Source organism: Oncorhynchus tshawytscha, linkage group LG10 (assembly GCF_018296145.1).
Source record: "Oncorhynchus tshawytscha isolate Ot180627B linkage group LG10, Otsh_v2.0, whole genome shotgun sequence".
Lineage (NCBI taxonomy): Eukaryota > Metazoa > Chordata > Actinopteri > Salmoniformes > Salmonidae > Oncorhynchus > Oncorhynchus tshawytscha.
In genome coordinates this window covers 4,666,338-4,688,550 of record NC_056438.1, presented here as the reverse complement: position 1 = coordinate 4,688,550, position 22,213 = coordinate 4,666,338, and the positions used below count along the sequence as shown (strand labels likewise).

General features: G+C 44.9%; 2 protein-coding genes across 4 annotated transcripts in view; both read right to left on the bottom strand.

Annotated features, from left to right (window-relative positions):
- Positions 1 to 14,049, bottom strand: part of rbm46 (RNA binding motif protein 46) — a 33,734-nt gene extending 19,685 nt beyond the window's left edge. For 2 of the 3 annotated variants that reach the window (XM_042328058.1, XM_042328060.1), the window contains exons 1-9: positions 13,908 to 14,038; positions 13,490 to 13,661; positions 11,962 to 12,006; positions 11,737 to 11,872; positions 11,531 to 11,634; positions 9,147 to 9,199; positions 6,844 to 6,973; positions 3,337 to 3,439; positions 468 to 549 (exon numbers count right to left, since the gene is read on the bottom strand). In XM_042328058.1, the coding sequence (XP_042183992.1) occupies positions 468 to 549; positions 3,337 to 3,439; positions 6,844 to 6,973; positions 9,147 to 9,199; positions 11,531 to 11,634; positions 11,737 to 11,872; positions 11,962 to 12,006; positions 13,490 to 13,634 (798 nt within the window). In that variant the 5' untranslated portion in view covers positions 13,635 to 13,661; positions 13,908 to 14,038. Of the gene's footprint in view, positions 1 to 467; positions 550 to 3,336; positions 3,440 to 6,843; positions 6,974 to 9,146; positions 9,200 to 11,530; positions 11,635 to 11,736; positions 11,873 to 11,961; positions 12,007 to 13,489; positions 13,662 to 13,907 lie in introns of all 3 variants that reach the window. The other variant, XM_042328059.1, reaches the window with a different exon arrangement.
- A 1,318-nt stretch (positions 14,050 to 15,367) lies between these two features.
- Positions 15,368 to 22,213, bottom strand: part of LOC121847620 (lecithin retinol acyltransferase-like) — an 8,347-nt gene continuing 1,501 nt past the window's right edge. Inside the window, exons 3-5 of the mRNA XM_042329542.1 lie at positions 20,682 to 20,756; positions 19,826 to 19,978; positions 15,368 to 15,602 (exon numbers count right to left, since the gene is read on the bottom strand). Coding sequence (XP_042185476.1) covers positions 15,447 to 15,602; positions 19,826 to 19,978; positions 20,682 to 20,756 — 384 coding nt within the window. The 3' untranslated portion in view covers positions 15,368 to 15,446. The remainder of the gene's footprint in view (positions 15,603 to 19,825; positions 19,979 to 20,681; positions 20,757 to 22,213) is intronic.

Below are 22,213 nucleotides of genomic sequence, written 5' to 3'. Positions count from 1 at the left end.
GGATGACAGAGCAATTTACCGGTTGACCGATATTGTCAGCCGATTTTGGCCTTTCAAAAGAGTATAGAGAGGAGGGAGAGAGGACTGATATTTTGGCCTTTCAAAAGAGTATAGAGAGGGGGAAGAGAGGACTGATATTTTGGCCTTTCAAAAGAGTATAGAGAGGAGGGAGAGAGGACTGATATTTTGGCCTTTCAAAAGAGTATAGAGAGGGGGAAGAGAGGACTGATATTTTGCCAATTTATTTTGCAGTCCACATTGCTTTCAACCCAATCCCAAGATATCCACCCTCAAAGGGAAGGATTGTATTGGCCTTTTCAGCGATAACTCAGTATCTGGCTTTATTCTACAGATAAAAACAGGTCCATTTAAGGCAGTTTTGAGACCAAAATAAGGCCACAAATATTGATGAATAAAATTACTTTCAAGAATTGCGCAGTAACACTCAGACACACAGACACCAATACCTTGACTCTCTCCACAGTGCCAGGTTTGAATCTAGAGAACTCCTGTCGCAGTGTCTCTTCAGTAGTCGTCATCATCAGGTTTCTAAAAAAAAGAGTTTATTTTATTGACAAGTTGTCAACAGGGACATAAAGAGCAGTCTTTTTGGTTGATTCCCCCTTTCCCACACACACACACACACACACACACACACACACACACACACACACACACACACACACACACACACACACACATTACACATACTAGGGGTGTGAAAGTTTAAACGTTAAAAAACGAAATTGGGCTCCTTAACGTTGAGACAAATCCCTAACGGAGAAATAATGTGTTTTTTTGTCCCCCTCACCCTCCCCCCCAAGCAAAATTCTAATCATGATGCAGCTGGCTCACCTACTCATTCACTTTGCCAGTGTGCGTTCACTCTTTGGTCTGTTGCCTGTAGAATATACTAGCCTATTCATTGATAAGCCCTGCTTTACTGAAGATGTGAGACATTACAAGGCATGAAATTGCGAGATACAGCTTTTGATTGCCGATAGATAGACCTAGTGCACGGTACTGACTGACTGGTGGCTGACCTGCCTATACTGATAGATAGACCTAGTGCACGGTACTGACTGACTGGTGGCTGACCTGCCTATACTGATAGATAGACCTAGTGCACGGTACTGACTGACTGGTGGCTGACCTGCCTATACTGATAGATAGACCTAGTGCACGGTACTGACTGACTGGTGGCTGACCTGCCTATACTGATAGATAGACCTAGTGCATGGTTCTGTCTGTCTGGTGGCTGACCTGCCTATACTGATAGATAGACCTAGTGCACGGTACTGACTGTCTGTCTGGTGGCTGACCTGCCTATACTGATAGATAGACCTAGTGCACGGTACTGACTGACTGTCTGGTGGCTGACCTGCCTATACTGATAGATAGACCCAGTGCACGGTACTGACTGACTGTCTGGTGGCTGACCTGACTGTACTGATAGATAGACCCAGTGCACGGTACTGACTGACTGTCTGGTGGCTGACCTGCCTATACTGATAGATAGATAGACCCAGTGCACGGTACTGACTGACTGTCTGGTGGCTGACCTGCCTATACTGATAGAAGATAGACCTAGTGCACGGTTCTGTCTGTCTGTCTGGTGTCTGACCTGCCTATACTGATAGATAGACCTAGTGCACGGTTCTGTCTGTCTGGTGGCTGACATGCCTATACTGATAGATAGACCTAGTACACGGTTCTGACTGTCTGTCTGGTGACTGACCTGCCTATACTGATAGATAGACCTAGTGCACGGTTCTGTCTGTCTGTCTGGTGGCTGACCTGCCTATACTGATAGATAGACCTAGTGCACGGTTCTGTCTGGTGGCTGACCTGCCTATACTGATAGATAGACCTAGTGCACGGTTCTGTCTGGTGGCTGACCTGACTGTACTGATAGATAGACCTAGTGCATGGTTCTGTCTGTCTGGTGACTGACCTGCCTATACTGATAGATAGACCTAGTGCACGGTTCTGTCTGTCTGGTGACTGACCTGCCTATACTGATAGATAGACCTAGTGCATGGTTCTGTCTGTCTGGTGGCTGACCTGCCTATACTGATAGATAGACCTAGTGCATGGTTCTGTCTGTCTGGTGGCTGACCTGCCTATACTGATAGATAGACCTAGTGCACGGTACTGTCTGTCTGGTGACTGACCTGCCTATACTGATAGATAGACCTAGTGCATGGTTCTGTCTGTCTGGTGACTGACCTGCCTATACTGATAGATAGACCTAGTGCACGGTTCTGTCTGTCTGTCTGGTGTCTGACCTGCCTATACTGATAGATAGACCTAGTGCACGGTTCTGTCTGTCTGTCTGTCTGGTGTCTGACCTGCCTATACTGATAGATAGACCTAGTGCACGGTTCTGTCTGTCTGTCTGGTGACTGACCTGCCTATACTGATAGATAGACCTAGTGCACGGTTCTGTCTGTCTGTCTGGTGGCTGACCTGCCTATACTGATAGATAGACCTAGTGCACGGTTCTGTCTGTCTGGTGACTGACCTGCCTCTACTGTGCCCCTCTCCTCTCTCTCTCTCAATCCCTCGCTATCTTGCTACTAAAGATGTGAGTGTTTGTGTTCTCGGAAGTACGGCAACTAATCAGTCTCCTCCGTTCCAAAAAATATTGAATCTTAGGAGTCCATTCCTAGTGGAAGATGTTTTCTTTCAACTAAATGTCTTGGCAAGTCAAACCAGATGAGGAGAGAGTGGTCTGCGTGCAGGGAGCTCGAGATTATTTGATTGACAGCTCTGGTCGCCTGGTGATGGACGTTACTCCTGCTTCAGAAGCGACATTCTTTTACAGGTCGTAAAATGTCAGTTCAACGTTCGTAACTATCTCCAGAGAAGGTCTCCTTGTTTGCTATTTAAAAAGCTACGGCCTATCCTGACAGACAAACAAACATGCCGGAGGCGACACGCTTTCAAGGGTAATTTATGACTGCGTGGGTAAATACGAGGGAAAGGGAGATATATATATATATAGATACCTAGTCAGCTGTAGATCTGAACGCATTCAACTGAAATGGTGTCTGCCGGATTTAACCCAACCCTTCTGAATCAGAGGCCTAAATCGACATCCACGCCCCGGGGGAACAGTGGGTTAACTGCCTTGTTGCTCGCAGGCAGAAATTACAGATTTTTTTTGCCTCGTCAGCTCAGTTACTGGCCCAACGCTCATTTATTGCCTGTCGCTATCGGTTACACATACATAATAGGATCGTTTTTCACACACACACACACACACACACACACACACACACACACACACACACACACACACACACACACACACACACACACACACACACACACCTGACGTAGAGCACTCTGACACGTAGCATGGTCTCCTCGTCAACATCCTTCTCTGGTTCGGCCCAGTCCACCTGGATAGTGTGGCCCCACAGCTGAAACGTACCTGGAGATACCCCCCCCCCAAAAAAAATTAATTCAGTTTTCTCCATTTAGTTTTATCAGGTTACAATTGTTTCCTACGTTTTCAAGATTTCGCTTTCAAAACCAAACATTTCTAAATATAAAAAAATATAAAAAATTGGGTGTTCTAAGTCCATTAGGATGCTTAAACCACATCAGGATACCCCATTTTGAGGTCAAATGGAAGGAACTTATATTTTCGGGTGTACCCTTTAATTCAACTGCTCGCCAGCCAGAGACCGTCGTGATTGAAGAGCAAAACAAATGGTCACTGGACTGATTAAAAAACAACAATAACATGATATCATTCTGCCAGTTAGGTATTAAGCTACTTTGTTGTGAACATTTAATTGAGAAGGTTTTTGGAAAACCTTTGCATCTACCAGAAGACGGCTGTCATCAGCATCCTCACTAACGTCTTAGCTATCCTCGCTAACGTCTTAGCTATCCTCACTAACGTCTTAGATATCCTCACTAACGTCTTAGCTATCCTCGCTAACGTCTTAGATATCCTCACTAACGTCTTAGCTATCCTCGCTAACGTCTTAGCTATCCTCACTAACGTCTTAGCTATCCTCGCTAACGTGTTAGCCGTCTTAGCTATCTCGCTAACGTCTTAGATATCCTCACTAACGCTATCTTAACGTCTTAGCTGTCTTCCTCGCTAACGTCTTAGCTATCCTCACTAACGTCTTAGTTATCCTCGCTAACGTCTTAGCTATCCTCACTAACGTCTTAGCTATCCTCGCTAACGTCTTAGCCGTCTTAGCTATCCTCGCTAACGTCTTAGCCGTCTTAGCTATCCTCGCTAACGTCTTAGCCAGTCTTAGCTATCCTCGCTAACGTCTTAGCTATCCTCGCTAACGTCTTAGCCGTCTTAGCTATCCTCGCTAACGTCTTAGATATCCTCACTAACGTCTTAGCTATCCTCGCTAACGTCTTAGCTATCCTCGCTAACGTCTTAGCTATCCTCACTAACGTCTTAGCTATCCTCGCTAACGTCTTAGCCGTCTTAGCTATCCTCGCTAACGTCTTAGCTATCCTCGCTAACGTCTTAGCCAGTCTTAGCTATCCTCGCTAACGTCTTAGCTATCCTCGCTAACGTCTTAGCCGTCTTAGCTATCCTCGCTAACGTCTTAGCCGTCTTAGCTATCCTCACTAACGTCTACACAAAGTGGTAAACCGACCACACAGACATGAGCATTCCCTCTCGCCGGTCCCGTTCTGTGAGCTTGTGTGGCCTACCACTTCTCGGCTGACCTGTTGTTTCTCCTAGATGTTTCTACTTCACAATAACAGCACTTACAGTGGACCGGTGCAGCTCTAGCAGGGTAGAAATTTGATGAACTGACTTGTTGGGTAGGTGGCATCCTATGACGTTACAGCGTTGAAAGTTGAAGGAAAATACAAATCACTGATGGCTTTTGTTCATGTCTTATGATAAACTTGGGCAAATTAATACATTTAAAAAAAAAAATAAGTTCAATATATTGTTGAATATTGTTGAATTCTGTTTTAATGTCTGGATTCCATGATACCGACTGCGTTCCCAGCAATGCAGATTTATAGGGCCCTAGCTATGGCACCTATAAATCTATCCACGACACCTACATCACCCGATGTCACAGGAAGGCCAAAAAGATAATCAAGGACAACATCCACCCCAGCCACTGCCTGTTCACCCAGCTATCGTACAGAAGGCGAGGTCAGTACAGGTGCATCAAAGCTGGGACCGAGAGACTGAAAAACAGCTTCTATCTCAAGGCCATCAGACTGTTAAACAGCCACCACTAACATTGAGTGGCTGCTGCCAACACACTGACTCAAATCTCTGGCCACTTTAATAAATGTATCACTAGCCACTTTAAACAATGCCAATTTATATCATGTTTTTATACCCTACATTACTCATCTCATATGTATATACTGTACTCGATACCATCTACTGCATCTTGACATCTTGAAGAAATACATGTATCACTAGCCACTTTAAACTATGCCACTTTGTTTACATACCCTACATTGTTCATCTCATATGCATACGTTGATACTGTACTCTATATCATCGACTGCAGCCTTATGTAATACATGTATCACTAGCCACTTTAACTATGCCACTTTGTTTACATACTCATCTCATATGTATATACTGTACTCGATACCATCTACTGTATCTTGCCTATGCTGCTCTGTACCATCACTCATTCATATATCTTTATGTACATATTCTTCCATCCCTTTACACTTGTGTGTATAAGGTAGTAGTTTTGGAATTGTTAGTTAGATTACTTGTTGGTTATTACTGCGTTGTCGGAACTAGAAGCACAAGCATTTAGCTACACTCGTATTAACATCTGCTAACCATGTGTATGTGACCAAAAATGTTTTGATATCAATTGTTTCGTTTTAGCCCCCTCTACAGTAACTCCGAGGTACTGCTACTACTATAACTGAATAAACTCCCAACAGCCCAACACCAGTCCTCTAGTCCCCCAACAGCTCAACTCCAGTCCTCTAGTCCCCCAACAGCCCAACTCCAGTCCTCTAGTTCCCCAACAGCCCAACTCCAGTCCCCCAACAGCCCACCTTCAGTCCTCTAGTCCCCCAACAGCCCAACTCCAGTCCTCTAGTCCCGCAACAGCCCAACTCCAATCCTCTAGTCCCCCAACAGCCCAACTCCAGTCCACCAACAGCCCAACTCCAGTCCTCTAGTACCCCAACAGCCCAATTCCAATTCTCTAGTCCCCCAACAGCCCAACTCCAGTCCTCTAGTCCCCCAACAGCCCAACTCCAGTCCTCTAGTCCCCCAACAGCCCAATTCCAATTCTCTAGTCCCCCAACAGCCCAACTCCAGTCCTCTAGTCCCCCAACAGCCCAACTCCAGTCCTCTAGTCCCCCAACAGCCCAATTCCAATTCTCTAGTCCCCCAACAGCCCAACTCCAATCCTCTAGTCCCCCAACAGCCCAACTCCAGTCCTCTAGTCCCCCAACAGCCCAACTCCAGTCCTCTAGTCCCCCAACAGCCCAATTCCAATTCTCTAGTCCCCCAACAGCCCAACTCCAATCCTCTAGTCCCCCAACAGCCCAACTCCAGTCTTCTAGTCCACCAACAGCCCAACTCCAGTTCACCAACAGCCCAACTCCAGTCCTCTAGTCCCCCAACAGCCCAACTCCAATCCTCTAGTCCCCCAACAGCCCAACTCCAGTCCTCTAGTCCCCCAACAGCCCAACTCTAGTCCCCCAACAACACACATTTATATTGTAACCCTGGACAAGTACACCTGGTATGACTTTCATTAGTACCATGGCTTCAGCTTTGTAAGACTTGTAGAGTGTGCGTGTGTGTAAAATCCAATCAAAAGTGTATTGGTGTGTGTGTGTGTATACCTGGTATTAGTTTCCTCCGTGCCATGGCAGCTGCTTTGTGAGAGTCGTACTCAACGAAGGCAAACCCTCTGTTCTTAGTCTTGTCTGTAGCGCTGGGGTAAACTATGACGTCTACGACTCCTTCTGTCACCTAGACAACACACACCGATTGATACACAGTGTGTCAAAGGGCATAAATCTGAACCTTGGTCTCCCACAGGAGAAACCAACGTCTTGACCATTAGAACAAGGGGAAATTCCCTACCTCATTACGAGACCATGTGATCACACTAACCTTCCTCATGTCAGCCCTCCTCATGTCTGCTAGACGACAGCCCACTAACCTTCCTCATGTCAGCCCTCCTCATGTCTGCTAGACGACAGCCCACTAACCTTCCTCATGATGTCGGCCCTCCTCATGTCTGTAGACGACAGCCCACTAACCTTCCTCATGTCTGCTAGACGACAGCCCACTAACCTTCCTCATGATGTCGGCCCTCCTCATGTCTGCTAGACGACAGCCCACTAACCTTCCTCATGATGTCGGCCCTCCTCATGTCTGCTAGACGACAGCCCACTAACCTTCCTCATGTCTGCCCTCCTCATGTCTGCTAGACGACAGCACACTAACCTTCCTCATGATGTCGGCCCTCCTCATGTCTGCTAGACGACAGCCCACTAACCTTCCTCATGATGTCGGCCCTCCTCATGTCTGCTAGACGACAGCACACTAACCTTCCTCATGATGTCGGCCCTCCTCATGTCTGCTAGACGACAGCACACTAACCTTCCTCATGATGTCGGCCCTCCTCATGTCTGCTAGACGACAGCCCACTAACCTTCCTCATGATGTCGGCCCTCCTCATGTCTGCTAGACGACAGCCCACTAACCTTCCTCATGATGTCGGCCCTCCTCATGTCTGCTAGACGACAGCACACTAACCTTCCTCATGATGTCGGCCCTCCTCATGTCTGCTAGACGACAGCCCACTAACCTTCCTCATGTCAGCCCTCCTCATGTCTGCTAGACGACAGCCCACTAACCTTCCTCATGATGTCGGCCCTCCTCATGTCTGCTAGACGACAGCACACTAACCTTCCTCATGATGTCGGCCCTCCTCATGTCTGCTAGACGACAGCCCACTAACCTTCCTCATGTCGGCCCTCCTCATGTCTGCTAGACGACAGCACAAACCTTCCTCATGATGTCGGCCCTCCTCATGTCTGCTAGACGACAGCCCACTAACCTTCCTTGTCGGCCCTCCTCATGTCTGCTAGACGACAGCACACTAACCTTCCTCATGATGTCGGCCCTCCTCATGTCTGCTAGACGACAGCACACTAACCTTCCTCATGATGTCGGCCCTCCTCATGTCTGCTAGAGACAGCACACTAACCTTCCTCATGATGTCGGCCCTCCTCATGTCTGCTAGACGACAGCCCACTAACCTTCCTCATGATGTCGGCCCTCCTCATGTCTGCTAGACGACAGCCCACTAACCTTCCTCATGATGTCGGCCCTCCTCATGTCTGCTAGACGACAGCACACTAACCTTCCTCATGATGTCGGCCCTCCTCATGTCTGCTAGACGACAGCACACTAACCTTCCTCATGATGTCGGCCCTCCTCATGTCTGCTAGACGACAGCCCACTAACCTTCCTCATGATGTCGGCCCTCCTCATGTCTGCTAGACGACAGCACACTAACCTTCCTCATGATGTCGGCCCTCCTCATAGACGACAGCCCACTAACCTTCCTCATGATGTCGGCCCTCCTCATGTCTGCTAGACGACAGCCCACTAACCTTCCTCATGATGTCGGCCCTCCTCATGTCTGCTAGACGACAGCCCACTAACCTTCCTCATGATGTCGGCCCTCCTCATGTCTGCTAGACGACAGCCCACTAACCTTCCTCATGATGTCGGCCCTCCTCATGTCTGCTAGACGACAGCACACTAACCTTCCTCATGATGTCGGCCCTCCTCATGTCTGCTAGACGACAGCACACTAACCTTCCTCATGATGTCGGCCCTCCTCATGTCTGCTAGACGACAGCCCACTAACCTTCCTCATGATGTCGGCCCTCCTCATGTCTGCTAGACGACAGCACACTAACCTTCCTCATGATGTCGGCCCTCCTCATGTCTGCTAGACGACAGCCCACTAACCTTCCTCATGATGTCGGCCCTCCTCATGTCTGCTAGGACAGCCCACTAACCTTCCTCATGATGTCGGCCCTCCTCATGTCTGCTAGACGACAGCCCACTAACCTTCCTCATGATGTCAGCCCTCCTCATGTCTGCTAGACGACAGCCCACTAACCTTCCTCATCTCCACTAGTATTTCCTCCTTCGTCTTGTCTTTGGGTATAGACCCTGTAAAACAATCCTATCATTAGTAAATGGGCTATCTAAAATCTAAGACAACACATTTTTAGTGATATTTTCCATTGCTGAAATAGACATACGAGTTCAGACAACATTGTGTTGAAGTCATTCCTACCTATGAACAATCTAGTTGTCCAGACTGACACACACTCCTATAAACTTCCCTGATCTGATCTTATGGTGTAGTTGTAGGGTTATAGCTGATATCTCATGGTGTAGTTGTAGGGTTAGATGATATCTGATCTCATGGTGTAGTTGTAGGGTTAGATGATATCTGATCTCATGGTGTAGTTGTAGGGTTATAGGTTATATCTCATGGTGTAGTTGTAGGGTTAGGTGATATCTGATCTCATGGTGTAGTTGTAGGGTTATAGGTAATATCTCATGGTGTAGTTGTAGGGTTAGATGATATCTGATCTCATGGTGTAGTTGTAGGGTTATAGGTAATATCTCATGGTGTAGTTGTAGGGTTAGGTGATATCTGATCTCATGGTGTAGTTGTAGGGTTATAGGTAATATCTCATGGTGTAGTTGTAGGGTTAGGTGATATCTGATCTCATGGTGTAGTTGTAGGGTTATAGGTAATATCTCATGGTGTAGTTGTAGGGTTAGGTGATATCTGATCTCACGGTGTAGTTGTAGGGTTAGATGATATCTGATCTCATGGTGTAGTTGTAGGGTTAGGTGATATCTCATGGTGTAGTTGTAGGGTTATAGCTGATATCTCATGGTGTAGTTGTAGGGTTAGATGATATCTGATCTCATGGTGTAGTTGTAGGGTTATAGCTGATATCTCATGGTGTAGTTGTAGGGTTAGGTGATATCTCATGGTGTAGTTGTAGGGTTAGGTGATATCTGATCTCATGGTGTAGTTGTAGGGTTATAGGTAATATCTCATGGTGTAGTTGTAGGGTTAGATGATATCTGATCTCATGGTGTAGTTGTAGGGTTATAGGTAATATCTCATGGTGTAGTTGTAGGGTTAGATGATATCTGATCTCATGGTGTAGTTGTAGGGTTAGGTGATATCTGATCTCATGGTGTAGTTGTAGGGTTATAGCTGATATCTCATGGTGTAGTTGTAGGGTTAGATGATATCTGATCTCATGGTGTAGTTGTAGGGTTATAGATGATATCTCATGGTGTAGTTGTAGGGTTAGATGATATCTGATCTCATGGTGTAGTTGTAGGGTTATAGCTGATATCTCATGGTGTAGTTGTAGGGTTAGATGATATCTGATCTCATGGTGTAGTTGTAGGGTTAGATGATATCTGATCTCATGGTGTAGTTGTAGGGTTAGATGATATCTGATCTCATGGTGTAGTTGTAGGGTTATAGCTGATATCTCATGGTGTAGTTGTAGGGTTAGATGATATCTGATCTCATGGTGTAGTTGTAGGGTTATAGCTGATATCTCATGGTGTAGTTGTAGGGTTATAGCTGATATCTCATGGTGTAGTTGTAGGGTTATAGCTGATATCTCATGGTGTAGTTGTAGGGTTATAGCTGATATCTCATGGTGTAGTTGTAGGGTTAGGTGATATCTGATCTCATGGTGTAGTTGTAGGGTTAGGTGATATCTCATGGTGTAGTTGTAGGGTTATAGGTAATATCTCATGGTGTAGTTGTAGGGTTATAGCTGATATCTCATGGTGTAGTTGTAGGGTTAGATGATATCTAATCTCATGGTGTAGTTGTAGGGTTAGGTGATATCTCATGGTGTAGTTGTAGGGTTAGATGATATCTGATCTCATGGTGTAGTTGTAGGGTTATAGCTGATATCTCATGGTGTAGTTGTAGGGTTAGGTGATATCTGATCTCATGGTGTAGTTGTAGGGTTATAGGTAATATCTCATGGTGTAGTTGTAGGGTTAGATGATATCTGATCTCATGGTGTAGTTGTAGGGTTAGGTGATATCTCATGGTGTAGTTGTAGGGTTAGATGATATCTGGGCAGACCTCTTCTTCGAATATGCTTCTCCGAACATCATTGGTTTGCGAAGTTCATGACTAGATAATTCATTTATTTTTAATTTTTACCATATTACATTCTCATTAAACAATGTTAGTACGGCAACACACAAAAAAACAAGGCTTAGTTAATTAATTTAGACTCCATTTAACATCTTGATACGGCCTAACTGATGAAACTGCACAGTTTTGATTTGTTAAGTTCAAATAAGAGTATAGTCTTGACTATCACAATATATCGTCTTGCACTTCACGATATACTGTCAATGTCAAAATATCACAATATTAGATGTATTCGTACGCCAACCGTATTGTGTTGTGATGGAAGTGTTTGAAGTCATCCCTACCTATGAACAATCTACAGTTGTCCAGACTGACACACACTCCTATAAACTTCCCTGGTCTGATCTCATGGTTGTCTAGGAGATGGATGGATCTCTGAGCTGCCTCTCTGTAATCACACACACAGGAGGGGAGAATGATGAGAGAGGGATGAGAAAGGGAAGAGAGAGATGGAGACAGAGAGGGGGGGGGGATAATGGATCATCCCTACCTGGTAGTGTACATGACGAAAGCGTAGCCCCGGTTCTCTCCACTAAACTCCATCATCAGTCTGAACTCATAGATTCTCCCAGCTCTCTCAAACACGGGCACCAACTCATCCTCATACATGTCCCTGGGGATCTTACCTTAAGATACCACACCCACAAAGATTCTCTTATCGTCATTATACTCTAACACTGACGTGTGTGTAAGTAGATTACATGTGGTTCCTTACCTACAAACACCTCACACCCTCGTGGGGGAGGAGGGCCATCCCAACCTGGGGAGGAGGAAAGGGAAAGAGAGAGAGAGGATGAGGAGAGAGAGAATTATGAAAGAGAGAGAGAGAGGATGAATGAGGAGAGAGAGGAGGAATGAGGAGAGAGAGGAGGCAGAGAGGATAATGAGAGAGAGGAGAGAGCGAGAGAGGATGAGGAGAGAGAGGAGGCAGAGAGAGGATAATGAGAGAGAGAGGAGAGAGAGAGGAGGAATGAGGAGAGAGAGGAGAGAGGCAGAGAGGGGAGGAATGAGGAGAGAGAGGAGAGAGGCAGAGAGGGGAGGAATGAGGAGAGAGAGGGGAGAGGCAGAGAGGGGAGGAATGAGGAGAGAGAGGAGAGCGAGAGAGGATGAGGAGAGAGGAGGCAGAGAGAGGAGGCAGGGAGAGGATAATGAGAGAGAGGAGAGAGCGAGAGAGAGGATGATGAGAGAGAGAATGATGAAAGAGAGAGAGAGAGGAGGAATGAGGAGAGAGAGGAGAGAGAGAGAGAGAGGGGAGGAATGAGGAGAGAGAGGAGAGCAAGAGAGGATGAGGAGAGAGAGGAGAGAGCGAGAGAGAGGATGATGAGAGAGAGGAGAGAGAGCGAGAGAGAGGATGATGAGAGAGAGAAATCGTTGAAGTTCATCACACCTGTATTAATCATTCATAATCTAATTACTATTATTAATAGGAAGGTGCAGAGTTTACATCCCTTCAATGCCAGTAGATATGGAGCCTGACAGCTGTGTATTATATATATATATATTATTATATGATCTGCGCATGCGCTAACACTAGCCGAGAGAGCCACCCTCCTTAGCGTGAGTGAAGTGAGTTCTGAAGAACTGAGTGAATTTATGCATCTTAGTAGTTTTCACATACAAGCTCAAAATGAAATATGCTTCCCAAAAAATAACATGATTCCAGGTAAATAGGAATATTTTGACGAAATCGTTCTTTTTGCAAAAGCATGCAAAGGTTTTAATCCAATCTGACTATCCACATGAGTCGCGTTATTGCATGTAACCGTACTCTCTTACACACACACAATTGGTACTACCTTCTCTCTGTCTCGTTCTCAATTCTGTCTCTCTTTATCTCTCTTTCTCTCAGACATACTAGCTGAATTCAACCACAGTTGTTAACTTACACACTGTCTCTCTCTCTCTGTCACACACACACACACACACACACACACACACACACACACACACACACACACACACATAACGTTAAACACACACACACACACACACATAACGTTAAACACACACACACACACACATAACGTTAAACACACACACACACACACACACACATAACGTTAAACACACACACACACACAACCCACATAACGTTAAACACACACACACATAACGTTAAACACACACACACACACACATAACACACACACACACACACACACACATAACGTTAAACACAACACACACACACACACACACACACACACACACACACACACACACACATAACGTTAAACCCACACCTGGAGGCGGGCCACCGAACTTCCTCTGTCCGTTCTCCTGTACCATGCTGTATCCCGTGGTCTCCATCAGCGCTAGAAGCGCAGCCTCGTTCGGGCTCTCCGTCCTCCCGTCGTCCCCGGTCACACTACCGCCGTCTCCGTCCATATGGTCAGCTAACGTCTGTGTGGACGGCTGGCAATTCCGTTAAATAGTCCAGTGGGTGAATGAAGTTGACAACGTAAATATATATGAGCTAGTTACGTTACTAACAACGGTATTAATAGCTTGATTAGACACATTGGTTTAAACCGCGGTCTTTGTTACGTTAGCTAGGCGGGAATTAACGTTAGCTAGCTAGCTAACTTTACTATCCATTATCCAGTTCGATGGTTAATTAATAAAAGTCCAACAACAACAACAACAAAAAAAGCTGCTTACCTCAGTCGTAAATATATGTATTATAGATATGACTATTTTTTTAAACGTGGATTTGATCTATTTTTTTTTGTGTTTAATATATTCGCTACGGTGATGAACTGCGGTTTTAGTCGGCGATCAAAGCCCACCGGTCTTCCTCCAGTTGCCATAGGCGACCGCGATCATCCACATCCAGCCAATCAGCGTGCGTTGCGGGTGCGAACGGCGGGATAATTGGGGTGTGTTCGTAAATGAACTCTAGAGAAGCAGAGAGTCCGTTTGTAAAAAAATATATTTTTAAATGTTTTTTATTTATTTAACTAGACATGCCAGTTAATAAGAAATATGTAAATATATATATATTTAACTTTATTTAACTAGGCATTCCAGTTAATAAGAACAAATTCTTATTTATAATGATGGTATACCCGAGGAAAAGTGGGGTTAACTGCCTTGTTCAGAGGCATAAACGATAGATTTGTTTTACCTTGTCAGCACGGGGATTCGATCCAGCAACCTTTCGGTTACCGACCCAACGCTGACCCAACCTGCCGCCCCAAACTAACCGGTATAAAGTGGGCTATCTTGCTACTTTCAAACACAAATGAGAGAACGGCCCACTCTGACCATTTTACCCGCCCTAGCAGAGTTGATTAAACTGTGTTGTGCACCTTGATATCTAGAGCAATTAGTGACTGTAACTGTGCTGCGCGGAAATAATTTAATTACGTTGTTTTTTTTGTTGTGCCGACGCTTAATTACACCGGTCACATTCAACTGGTGTTTCGTGTTTGTAAATTCATGAATTATTCCGCGTTCTGAAATCGGAGTAGACAGACAAGAGTGATTTATGAACGCATCCAAACGTTTCTGTAAATTAATACTTGTTTTTTTCCGTCTGAAAATAAATAATCACAAGAAGAAAACGGTGACCATTTCATTTATTTTATTTTATTTACAGTAACATAATTCACTGTTATACAGGTCAAAATAGTATACCATTCACACTTATGTAATTAATCAATTAAAATAAAACACAGGGAGTAAACACATGTATTGGCATCATTACTAGGCCTTATGATGCCGTGGCAAATTATTATTAATAGTTATTGAAGAAACCCGTCCGTCCGTCTGGTCATCCTGTAATCTACATTCCCCTACTCGCTACTTCTTTGTACAGTGTCCAGTTCAACTCCATTTTCTTTAACGGACTGCAAAGAATTTTTGTAAAACAATGTGTATTTCCTTCCTTCCTTCCTTCCTTCCTTCCTTCCTTCCTTCCTTCCTTCCTTCCTTCCTTCCTTCCTTCCTTCCTTCCTTCCTTCCTTCCTTCCATCCTTCCTTCCTTCCTTCCTTCTTTCCTTCTTTCCTTACTTCCTTCTTTCCTTCCTTCCTTCTTTCCTTCCTTCCCTCCTTCCTTCCTTCCTTCCTTCCTTCTTTCCTTACTTCCTTCTTTCCTTCCTTCCTTCTTTTCTTCCTTCTTTCCTTCCTTCTTTCCTTCCTTCCTTCTTTCCTTCCTTCCTTCTTTCCTTCCTTCCTTCCTTCCTTCCCTCCAAGTGTCTAGGAAGCCATCCAGATAATGAAGGGAACCAGGACAATGACCAGGGCTGAGTAGAGAGACACAACCCCCAGATAGAGCACTAGCACTGGGCCTAACACCGCTGTCACCTTGGCACTCCTCTGGCTCAGAATGAACTTCTTCACTGTCTTACAGAACTGTGAGAGAGAGAGAGAGAGAGAGAGAGAGAGAGAGAGAGAGAGAGCGAGAGAGAGAGAGGGGGATGCAGAAAGAGGGAAGGTAGAGAGAAGGGGGATAGAGAGGGTGATAGAGGGAGAGAGACAGAGGTAGTGGGTAAATAGAGATGGGGGGGGGGAGATGTGAATACATTATTAATTCTCTACAGCTGTGTGCCCATGGGGCTATTGATTTTCAGGACAACTGCATGTAATTTATAATACCCAACAGGGGGTGCCATTGTATCACTACACATCATGTGTTTGTCAGTCTTGTCGTATTCTACTGAGTGTTCTATATTCTAGAGTTCTACTGTTCTGGTGAGAGCTTGAGTATGGTCGTCCCTGTGACTGTGTATGTGTTTATAACTTAACTCATTCATTTAAATTCATCCATCCATCATCTCTGTGTGTTAAAGGTTAATAGGTTCAGACAGGCCCACTAGCCTCCATTTTAGTAACCAGGTGAAGAAAGATCCAGAATCTCTTTTGTAGATCCCATCAGACTAACAGTGTGTCAATGGGTCCATCAGGTCACAAATGCAATAAAATGCTAATTAATTACTTAAAAATCATACAATGTGATTTTCTGGATTTGTGTTTTAGATTTCGTCTCTCACAGTTGAAGTGTACCTATGATAAAAATTACAGACCTCTACATGCCTTGTAAGTAGGAGAACCTGCAAAATCAGCAGAGTATCAAATACTTGTTCTCCCCATTGTATATATATATATATATATATACACACACACACACACACACACACACACACACACACACACACACACACACACACACACACACACACACACACACACACACACACACACACACACACACACACACACACACACACACACACACACTGTAGATCCACATGGTTACTCAGCACAGCACCTTAGAGGCTGCTGCCCTATGTACGTAGACATGGAATCACTGGTCACTTTAATCATGGAACACTGGTCACTAATAATGGAACACTGGTCACTAATAATGGAACACTGGTCACTAATAATGGAACACTGGTCACTAATAATGGAACACTGGTCACTAATAATGGAACACTGGTCACTTTAATAATGGAACACTGGTCACTAATAATGGAACACTGGTCAATAATAATGGAACACTGGTCACTAATAATGTTTACATACTGCTTTACTCATTTCATATGTACACACATATATATATATATATTCACTACTTTACCTTTTACTATACACTAGTTGTTACTATACACTAGTTGTTACTATACACTACTTTACTTGTTACTATACACTAGTTGTTACTATACACTACTTTACTTTTTACTAAACACTACTTTAATTGTTACTGTACACTACTTGTTACTATACACTACTTTACTTGTTACTATACACTACTTGTTACTAAACACTACTCTAATCTTGTTACTAAACACTACTTTACTTGTTACTATACACTACTTTACTTGTTACTATACACTACTTGTTACTAAACACTACTCTAATCTTGTTACTAAACACTACTTTACTTGTTACTATACACTACTTTACTTGTTACTATACACTACTTGTTACTAAACACTACTCTAATCTTGTTACTAAACACTACTTTACTTGTTACTATACACGACTTTACTTGTTACTATACACTACTTCACTTGTTACTATACACTAGTTGTTACTATACACTAGTTGTTACTATACACTACTTGTTACTATACACTACTTCACTTGTTACTATACACTAGTTGTTACTATACACTACTTGTTACTATACACTAGTTGTTACTATACACTAGTTGTTACTATACACTAGTTGTTACTATACACTTGTTACTATACACTAGTTGTTACTATACACTAGTTGTTACTATACACTAGTTGTTACTATACACTAGTTGTTACTATACACTACTTGTTACTATACACTACTTCACTTGTTACTATACACTAGTTGTTACTATACACTACTTGTTACTATACACTAGTTGTTACTATACACTACTTCACTTGTTACTATACACTAGTTGTTACTATACACTACTTGTTACTATACACTAGTTGTTACTATACACTTGTTACTATACACTAGTTGTTACTATACACTAGTTGTTACTTGTTACTATACACTTTACTTGTTACTATACACTAGTTGTTACTATACACTACTTTACTTGTTACTATACACTAGTTGTTACTATACACTAGTTGTTACTATACACTAGTTGTTACTATACACTACTTTACTTGTTACTATACACTAGTTGTTACTATACACTACTTTACTTGTTACTATACACTAGTTGTTACTATACACTAGTTGTTACTATACACTAGTTGTTACTATACACTACTTCACTTGTTACTATACACTAGTTGTTACTATATACTACTTGTTACTATACACACTTGTTACTATACACTACTTTACTTGTTACTATACACTAGTTGTTACTATACACTAGTTGTTACTATACACTACTTGTTACTATACACTAGTTGTTACTATACACTACTTTACTTGTTACTATACACTAGTTGTTACTATACGCTACTTGTTACTATACACTAGTTGTTACTATACACTACTTTACTTGTTACTATACACTAGTTGTTACTATACACTACTTGTTACTATACACTACTTGTTACTATACACTACTTGTTACTATACACTAGTTGTTACTATACACTACTTGTTACTATAAACCACTTTACATGTTACTATACACTACTTGTTACTATACACTACATGTTACTATACACTACTGTACTTGTTACTATAAATTACTTTACTTGTTACTCTACACTACATGTTACTATACACTACTTTCACAAAGACAAACTTTAGACTGTCTGACTAGAAATCGGATTAATTGGTCCAGAGTGTTCTGTTTATAAGATGGATTTAATTAAAGAAAGAGTAAATTGGCAAACTAAAGTCTTTGGTCTTTGTAACCACACAAGAGGCTTAACATTTAATTGGCCAGTGTGTTTGGCCATGGTCATTATTACCAAGCAGTCATTTAGACCCTATAAAGCACACACACACACACACACACACACACACACACACACACACACACACACACACACACACACACACACACACACACACACACACAGACACACACAGACACACACACACACAGAGACACACACACACACAAACACACACACACACAGACACACAAACACACACACACACAGACACACACACTCACACACAGACACACACACACACACACACACACAGAGACACACAAACACAGACACACACACACACACACACACACACACACACACACACACACACACAGACACACACACACACACACACACACACACACACACACACACAGACACACACACACACAGAGACACACAGACACACAAACACACAGACACACACAAACACAGACACACATGAGCACGTTGCAGTTGAATGGGCTTTCTGATTGTGTTTCTGAGAATAGATAACCTGCTCTGAGAAAAACAGATTAAATTATTATAGTTATTATAACGGGACAAATCCTGAGTGTGTGATAGGATTTCATTTTGTTTTTCACACACTGCAAATGGGATAGAAATTGTAAGGTGACGGACAAGAACAGAGGAGAACAGTGCATTTAAGACAGACAGACAGACAGACAGACAGACAGACAGACAGACAGACAGATAAACAGACAGGCAGGCAGACAGATAAACAGACAGACAGACAGACAGACAGACAGACAGACAGACAGACAGACAGACAGACAGACAGACAGACAGACAGACAGACAGACAGGCAGGCAGGCAGGCAGGCAGCATAAACAGACAGACAGATAAACAGACAGACAGACAGACAGACAGGCAGACAGACAGACAGACAGACAGACAGACAGACAGACAGACAGACAGACAGACAGACAGATAAACAGACAGACAGATAAACAGACAGACAGACAGACAGACAGACAGACAGACAGACAGACAGGCAGGCAGGCAGGCAGGCAGGCAGGCAGGCAGGCAGATAAACAGACAGACAGACAGACAGACAGACAGACAGACAGACAGACAGACAGACAGACAGACAGACAGACAGACAGACAGACAGACAGACAGACAGACAGATAAACAGACAGGCAGGCAGACAGATAACCAGACAGACAGGTAGGCAGGCAGACAGACATTGATACTGATGAATCAATATGTATCATGTTTGTATTGGTCCTAACCTGGAAGGTTTGGAAGCTCATGCAGGTCCCGTATCGACAGTACATGACGTAGTGTTCACAATTATACCACAGGAGGCTGTAGGCCGTGGAGCCCTGGAGCTTCTCTGCCCTGTCAGCCACTTGCTCTCCTTTCAGTGGGGGGCGACTGCACACCTGGTAGACAGAGGTACAGACACCTGGTAGACAGAGGTACAGACACCTGGTAGACAGAGGTACAGACACCTGGTAGACAGAGGTACAGACACCTGGTAGACAGAGGTACAGACACCTGATAGACAGAGACAGAGGTACAGACACCTGGTAGACAGAGACAGAGGTACAGACACCTGATAGACAGAGGTACAGACACCAGAGTATCGACCAGGATGGAACCAGACAGTTTAACATAGAGTATCGACCAGGATGGACCCAGACAGTTTGACAAAGAGTATCGACCAGGATGGAACCAGACAGTTTAACATAGAGTATCGACCAGGATGGAACCAGACAGTTTAACATAGAGTATCGACCAGGATGGAACCAGACAGTTTAACATAGCGTATCGACCAGGATGGAACCAGACAGTTTAACATAGAGTATCGACCAGGATGGAACCAGACAGTTTAACATAGAGTATCGACCAGGATGGACCCAGACAGTTTAACATGGAGTATCGACCAGGATGGAACCAGACAGTTTAACATAGAGTATCGACCAGGATGGACCCAGACAGTTTAACATAGAGTATCGACCAGGATGGACCCAGACAGTTTAACATAGAGTATCGACCAGGATGGAACCAGACAGTTTAACATAGAGTATCGACCAGGATGGAACCAGACAGTTTGAGAGGTTCATTCTGCTGTGTTGACTGTACCTTGTCCATGGGGTTCACAATAATCTCTGAGCCGTAGGCAAAGTCCTCCACAGTGTCCACCCTCACACTGGCACACTGAGGAAGGAGGAGAGGAGTTACTGGCATTCTCTCTCAAACACACACACACACGCACACAGGCACACACACACACATACATACACACACACACACACACACACACACACACACACACACACACACACACACACACACACACACACACACACACACACACACACACACACTGCCCCAACCAAACCCAACACCACACACTACCCCACCCCAACACCACACACTACCCCACCCCAACACCACACACTACCCCACCCCAACACCACACACTACCCCACCCCAACACCACACACTACCCCCCCACCCCAACACCACACACTACCCCACCCCAACACACACACCCCACCCCAACACCACCACTACCCCACCCCAACACCACACACTACCCCACCCCAACACAACACACTACCCCCAACCCAACACCACACACTACCCCACCCCAACACCGCACACTACCCCACCCCCACCCCCAACACCACACACTACCTCACCCCAACACCACACACTACCCCAACCCAACACCACACACTACCCCACCCCAACACCACACACTACCCCACCCCACACCACACACACCCCACCCCACACCACTCCCCCCCAACACCACACACTACCCCAACCCAACACCACACACTACCCCCACCCAACCCCAACACCCCCACACACCACACCCACCCCACCCCAACACCACACACTACCCCACCCCAACACCCCCACCTCACCCCAACACCACACACTACCCCAACCCCACCCCACAACACCACACACTGCCCTCCCACCCCAACACCACACATTACCTCACCCCAACACACCACCCCAACACCACACACTACCCCACCCCAACACCACACACTACCTCACCCCAACACCACCCCAACACCACACACTACCCCCACCCCCCCAACACCACACACTACCCCACCCCAACACCACACACTACCCCTATCACCAACACCACACACTGCCCTCCCACCCCAACACCACACACTACCTCACCCCCCCAACACCCACCCCAACACCCACACACCCCACCCCAACACCACACACTACCCCACCCCCACCCCAACACCACACACTGCCCCCCACCCCAACACCACACACTACCCCACCCCAACACCACACACTACCTCACCCCAACACCACACACTACCCCACCCCAACACCACACTACTACCCCCACCCCAACACCACACACTACCCCCACCCCAACACCACACACTACCCCACCCCAACACCACACACTACCCCAACACCACACACACACACTACCCCACCCCAACACCACACACTACCCCACCCCAACACCACACACTACCCCACCCCAACACCACACACTACCCCACCCCAACACCACACACTACCTCACCCCAACACCACACACACCCCAACCCAACACCAGACACTACCCCACCCCAACACCACACACACCCTCCCACCCCAACACCACACACTCACCCCAA